General features: G+C 44.9%; 1 protein-coding gene across 1 annotated transcript in view; it reads right to left on the bottom strand.

The window, feature by feature from the left end:
- Positions 1–4,564: 4,564 nt before the first annotated feature.
- The window catches only part of ASS1 (argininosuccinate synthase 1), a 51,292-nt gene continuing 49,856 nt past the window's right edge, over positions 4,565–6,000 (bottom strand). The window contains exon 15 of the mRNA XM_036856775.1: positions 4,565–4,853. Coding sequence (XP_036712670.1) covers positions 4,808–4,853 — 46 coding nt within the window. The 3' untranslated portion in view covers positions 4,565–4,807. The remainder of the gene's footprint in view (positions 4,854–6,000) is intronic.

The raw sequence follows: 6,000 nt of genomic DNA, 5'->3' as shown, positions 1-6,000 counted from the left end.
GATGAGATTAATAGCAGATTTGATAGTGTCGAAGGTCAATGAAGTTGAACACATAGCAACAGATACTGTACAAAATGAAGCTCAGGAACTTCCCTGGTGGTCCAGTGGTTAAGAATCTGCCTTCTAATGCAGGGGACTAGGGTTCGATCCCTGGCTGGGGAACTAAGATCCCACATGCCTCCGGGCAACTAAGTCCGAGCGCCTCAACTGAGACCCGACACAGCCAAAAATAAATAAATAAATATTAAAAAAAAAAGATTCCAGAAAACTATTAAAAAAAATGAATCTCAGAGAGAAAATAGACTAAACAAAGAAGAATGAACTGAGTCTCAGTGACTTACGGAATGATTCAAATGGTCTATGATATGTATAATTAGAGTGCCAGAAAGGAGAGGAAGGTAGACAAACAAATTTGAGGAAAAACTCCCGCAAATGTTCAAATTTGATAAAAATCCACAGGTTCAAGCTCAATGAATGTCAAGTAGAATAAACATAAGAAAACCATAACAAGGCACATCATAATCAGATTGCTGAAGATCAGCAATAAAGAGAAAGTCCGAAAAGCAGGCAGAAAAAAGACACATTACATATAGAGGAACAACAACAAAAGCTTTTAGTTACTTTGATCAAGAATAAGGGAGATTGATACAGCCACTATGGAGAACAGTATGGAGGTTCCTTAAAAAACTAAAAATAGAACTACCATACAACCCAGCAATCCCACTACTGGGCATATACCCTGAGAAAACCATAATTCAAAAAGAGTCATGTACCACAATGTTCATTGCAGCTCTATTTACAATAGCCAGGACATGGAAGCAACCTAAGTGTCCATCAACAGATGAATGGATAAAGAAGATGTGGCACATATATACAATGGAATATTACTCAGCCATAAAAAGAAACAAAATTGAGTTATTTGTAGTGAGGTCGATGGACCTAGAGTCTGTCATACAGAGTGAAGTAAGTCAGAAAGAGAAAAACAAATACCGTACGCTAACACGTATATATGGAATCTAAAAAAAAAAAAAAAGGTCATGAAGAACCTAGGGGCAGGATGGGAATAAAGACGCAGACCTACTAGAGAATGGACTTGAGGACACGGGGAGGGGGAAGGGTAAGCTGGGACAAAGTGAGAGAGTGGCATGGACATATATACACTACCAAATGTAAAACCGATAGCTAGTGGGAAGCAGCTGCATAGCACAGGGAGATCAGCTCGGTGCTTTGTGACCACCTAGAGGGGTGGGATAGGGAGGGTGGGAGGGAGGGAGATGCAAGAGGGAAGAGATATGGGGATATATGTATATGTATAGCTGATTCACTTTGTTATAAAGCAGAAACTAACACACCATTGTAAAGCAATTATACTCCAATAAAGATGTTTAAAAAAAAAAAGAATAAGGGAGGACAACCTACTATGTACTAGATGCTATGCTAGACCCCTGAGCTCTACTAATACCTACTAACAGCCTGCTCTTCTATCTGTGACTCTGTTCTACAAGTAAAAATAAGTAGTAACATATGTGATAAATAAAAATTCTCAGAATTCCCTGGCAGTCCAGTGGTTAGGACTCTACGCTCTCACTGCCAAGGGCCCGGGTTCGATCCCTGGTTGGGGAACTAAGATCCCACAAACCACGTGGCATGGCCAACAAAAAAAAAAAACAAAAACTTCTGCATGTCTCAGCAATCCCTGGGGGGAAAAAAAAAGAATACGGGAGGACACAAATCACCAAGGTAAGTAATGAAACAGGGACATTGCTATCAATCCTGCAAACAGTTAAGGATAATAAGAAAATATTATGAAAAGCTTTATGCCAATAAAATTGACAATCTAAATGGAATGGGCAAATTCCTCAAAAGACACAAATTACCCAAAGTTGACCCTAGAGGAAATGGACAACATGAATAACCCAATATAAATAAAAGAAACTGAATTTATGCCTTAAAAGCATCTGCCAAGAAAATTCTAGGCCCAGATGGTTTCACTAGTGAATTCTATCAGATATTTGTGAAAGAAACATTACCAATCCTACACAGGATAAATATAAAACACATATCTTTCTTATTTTTAATCTTTTAAAAACGATATTTGACTACCTAAAGAAAAAATAGCAACATATTGTGGGCTTTTGTAGAAGCAATATATATGACAACAAAAGCACAAACTGAAATGTTCTAAGATTGTATTGTTGTAAGATTCTTTTTTTTTTTTTTTTTTTTTTTTTTTTTAAATTTAGTTATTTTATTTATTTATTTTTGGCTGCATTGGGTCTTCGTTGCTGTGCATGGGCTTTCTCTAGTTGCGGTGAGCAGGGGCTACTCTTTGTTGCGGTGCGCGGGCTTCTCATTGCGGTGGCTTCTCTTGTGGAGCACGGGCTCTAGGTGAGCGGGCTTCAGTAGTTGTAGCACGTGGGCTCAGTAGTTGTGGCTCGCGGGCTCTAGAGCGCAGGCTCAGTAGGTGCTGCGCATGGGCTTAGTTGCTCCGCGGCATGTGGGATCTTCCCGGACCAGGGTTCGAACCCATGTCGCCTGCATTGGCAGGCGGATTCTTAACCACTGCGCCACCAGGGAAGTCCCCTGTTGTAAGATTCTTATATTACACATGAGACGGTACAACATTAATGAACGTAGCCCATTGTAAACTAAAGATATATGGATACTGTAGACCCTAGAGAAACCACTGAAAAGACAAAAAGCATAACTAATAAACCAACTACTAAGAATACTCAATTAAATCCAACAAAAGGCAGGAAAATAGTTTAGAGTGAAAAACTAAATCTATAAATGGGGAAAGGTTAACAGCTATCAATATAATAGAAGATTACATAGTTGTTGAAAGTGTTTAAGAGTTTTTGATGAAGAAAACTGTTTATGATGTAATGTTAATTTAAAAGCAGGGCAAAACACTTGCTTTTAAAATACTTTAGGGACTTCCCTGGCTGTCCAGTGGTTAAGGCTTCCCACTTCCACTGCAGGGGGCATGGGTTCGATCCCTGGTGGGGGAATTAAGATCCTGCATGCTACGTGGCACGGCCAAAAAGAAAAAAGAATACTTTATCCTAAATAACTCTGTAAAAATATTTATAAGCATAGAAAAATTTGACTGAGAAGAAATTCACTAAGTATAAGCAGTGTTTATAATTGGGTGGTGAGATGATGGGTGATAGTTATTTCTATAAGATTGTATTTTGTTTTGTTTTTTAATAAGATGCAGCCCAATGATGGTTAAGGACATAAACACACAAGATTTGGGGGGTCAGCCAGGCCAGAGTCTGGTTCTTGGCTCTGTCACTTGCTAGCTGACTGAAAGCTGGCAAAGCAATTCCTCTGCATCTCAGTGGCCTCCTCCACCAAACGGAAATAAAAGCATCTACCTCAGTGTCATTTTGAAGATTCAAAGAGATAATGTGAATAAAGTGTGTAGCAAAGTGTCTGGCACAAAGTTAAGATTCACTGAATAATTTACTTGTAACCCTCACAATAAGAGGAAAACAAGTTTTAAAAACAAAATTTCTTTTGAAAGAAACCCTCATTAACGAAGGCAATGGAGTGGAGGTCAGAACCAGGGAAGGGTCCAGAGCAACCAGCACTCAAGTCTTCCCGGTAACAGCGCTTCTGTCTGCAAATACCACAAACTCTCTCACCAGCTTAATTAAGCTCTAAATGGTAATTGGTTATGAGAACACCAGTGTCTCAGAGAATCCAAGTTAAGAAATGCCGCCAGCTTCCATGAGGCCTACCAGGATGGGAACTGGGATTCTAAACCGGACACCCACTCTTCCCATCACTCCCTTTTCCGTCTCTGCTTTTCCAGCCACAGGGCATCCCACCACGCCTAAATTCCCTTGTCCTCGCTTCTGGCCGGTTCCCTGGGCCCCATTGCTGGGACTGAGATTCCGATTGGCCCAGCTCTAGTCAGGTGCCCAGCCGTGGTCCAATCAGATATGACCAAAGGGGCAGAGTCAAGTACAAACATGGCGGCTTTGGGCCGTGGTTTGTGGAGGAAGGATGGAGGGACCCTTGTAAGCCAGGTAGACACTCCCCACCACCACCGCCACCACCACCAAATTATGTCTGTGCTTCTGTCCTCTGTGCTCAGGCTGCTCTTCTTACTTGGGTTCTTTCTCCTCCTTGATGGAGGACACTTAAGGCCACCCAGCCACGGTGGGGAAGCCTGGTGTGGTCAGTCGTGGCCACCGTTCCCGGGAGTTCACTGCAGGCTGTGGGCACGACTGCTCCCAAGTTTGTCACCTAAACTCTCCTCGGTTTCCCTGGCACGTGCCACAGGGGCACAGCTGGTAACAAAATGCCAGGCTGCTGGGCTAGGGTCTGACGCGGGGGGGGGGGGGTGCTTCTGGATTCCACGCTTTTTGCTGGAGAGAGGGGTCGATTCTTCCAGATAAACAGGTTCTCTGGCAAAAGGTGGCCTTCGGCAGTGCATAAGTCAGAAAACACAAAGGTTGGTCTAAGAAAAGCATGATTCACCACACCCACACACCCACACACCCACACACACACACTCTCTTACTCCTCTCTCTGCAGAAATAAACAAAAGACCAATGAATCATTTTTTTTTAATCATCATTTTACAGCTCCTGACTGCAGCCGGCCCCCCGCCCCTTCCGTTTGCTGACCACTTCTGCAGGCTCCAGGGGACCAGGGAACAAAGCCGGGGCCTGGCACCCGCACTGCACTGCCAGCCCTGGAGGACAAGTCACAACTACAAATTATCACAACAATTAGCGGCCGTACTTGGGAGATGGGCAAAGCGAGGAGGCCCAGCTCCCCATTGTCAGCCGGTTTATTTGGCGGTGACCTTGCTCTGGAGGCGATGATATTCCTTCAGCCTGTAAACCAGATTCAAAACAAAGAAAAATGTAAATTAACAATAACAACATGCACTCAGTTCAATTAATTCAGGCAGAGCTGCGCTGGCGGGGCAGCTGTTTGTTAAGATGTGTGTGGAGTTGTCTTTTTTTCTCCCTCTCTCCCTCTCCTGCCCTGGCCCCTCCTGCCCTCCAATCAGGATAATGTAATTAATTTATCTTAGGGGGAAAACACTGCTTGCCATTGTTTAAGACAAAGCGTTAAACTGGCAATGGGAGAAATGAAGAGGCCATTATGAAAACCCGGTGTGTTCGGAGCCATTTAAAAGGGTTTATAGAGTCATAAAACACAAACAGGGTGAAGGAGGCGGGGAGGTGGAGGTGACTGTTGGGCTGGAATCCATGTCTCTCCCAGTCTCGGCTCCAGGGACAGGAGGCTGGCTCTGAGAGAAAATGGTTTTGTGCTGGGGGCATGTTATCAGCGAGAGAAGAGAAACTCATGCCTTCTTCCTGACCCCAAGCCCCAGGAGAAGGAAGCTGGTGATTAAGAACCCAGAGCTGGACAGACAGGCCTTCTGGACTCAGCCCCACTGAGCACTTGTTGCTAGGCACTGTGCCCTTCCTGGGTGCCAGGGTCTGGGCAGAGTGCTTGATTTCCACGGACTCAGATCAAACTTTCCCTGCACCTGTGAGGCAGGTATGGTTAACATCCTATGATTTCCAGAAGTTCAGAAGGGTTCTGAGACCAAACTGCAGAGGCAGGATTCGAACCCAGGTCTGAGTGGCTTCAGATGGTGTGTATCACCCCACTGGGCCATGGAGATCCATGGTTCCAGTTAGACCTGAAGCTCATGTATGTGGACGTGAACGCAAGAGCCAGCCAGGTGACCTTCTGTGGCTTCTTTCTACCCCTTGGCCATTTCCCTTGCTAACCTGCCCAGGAAAGGGGCTCCTGGTGGCTGGAGAGGGTGGGAGTGAGTGTCAGAGGCAGACAGCAGAACCCAGAAACCCCGGAACTCAGGTGCCCAGGACCCTCTGTTGCTCTTGGCTGTCACAAGTGTGCCTTCTGGCCCCGCAGAGGATGGGAGCAGGCTGGGTCCAAAGCAGGCGCTGAGGATGGGGTGGGTGGAGGGACAGGAAGGTGGGGCTTGTCTAGGGCAGAGCAGTG

This window comes from Balaenoptera musculus, chromosome 6 (assembly GCF_009873245.2).
Source record: "Balaenoptera musculus isolate JJ_BM4_2016_0621 chromosome 6, mBalMus1.pri.v3, whole genome shotgun sequence".
NCBI classification, from domain to species: Eukaryota; Metazoa; Chordata; class Mammalia; order Artiodactyla; family Balaenopteridae; genus Balaenoptera; species Balaenoptera musculus.
The sequence above is the reverse complement of the archived record's forward strand: the minus strand, read 5'-3'. Positions and strand labels throughout refer to the sequence as shown.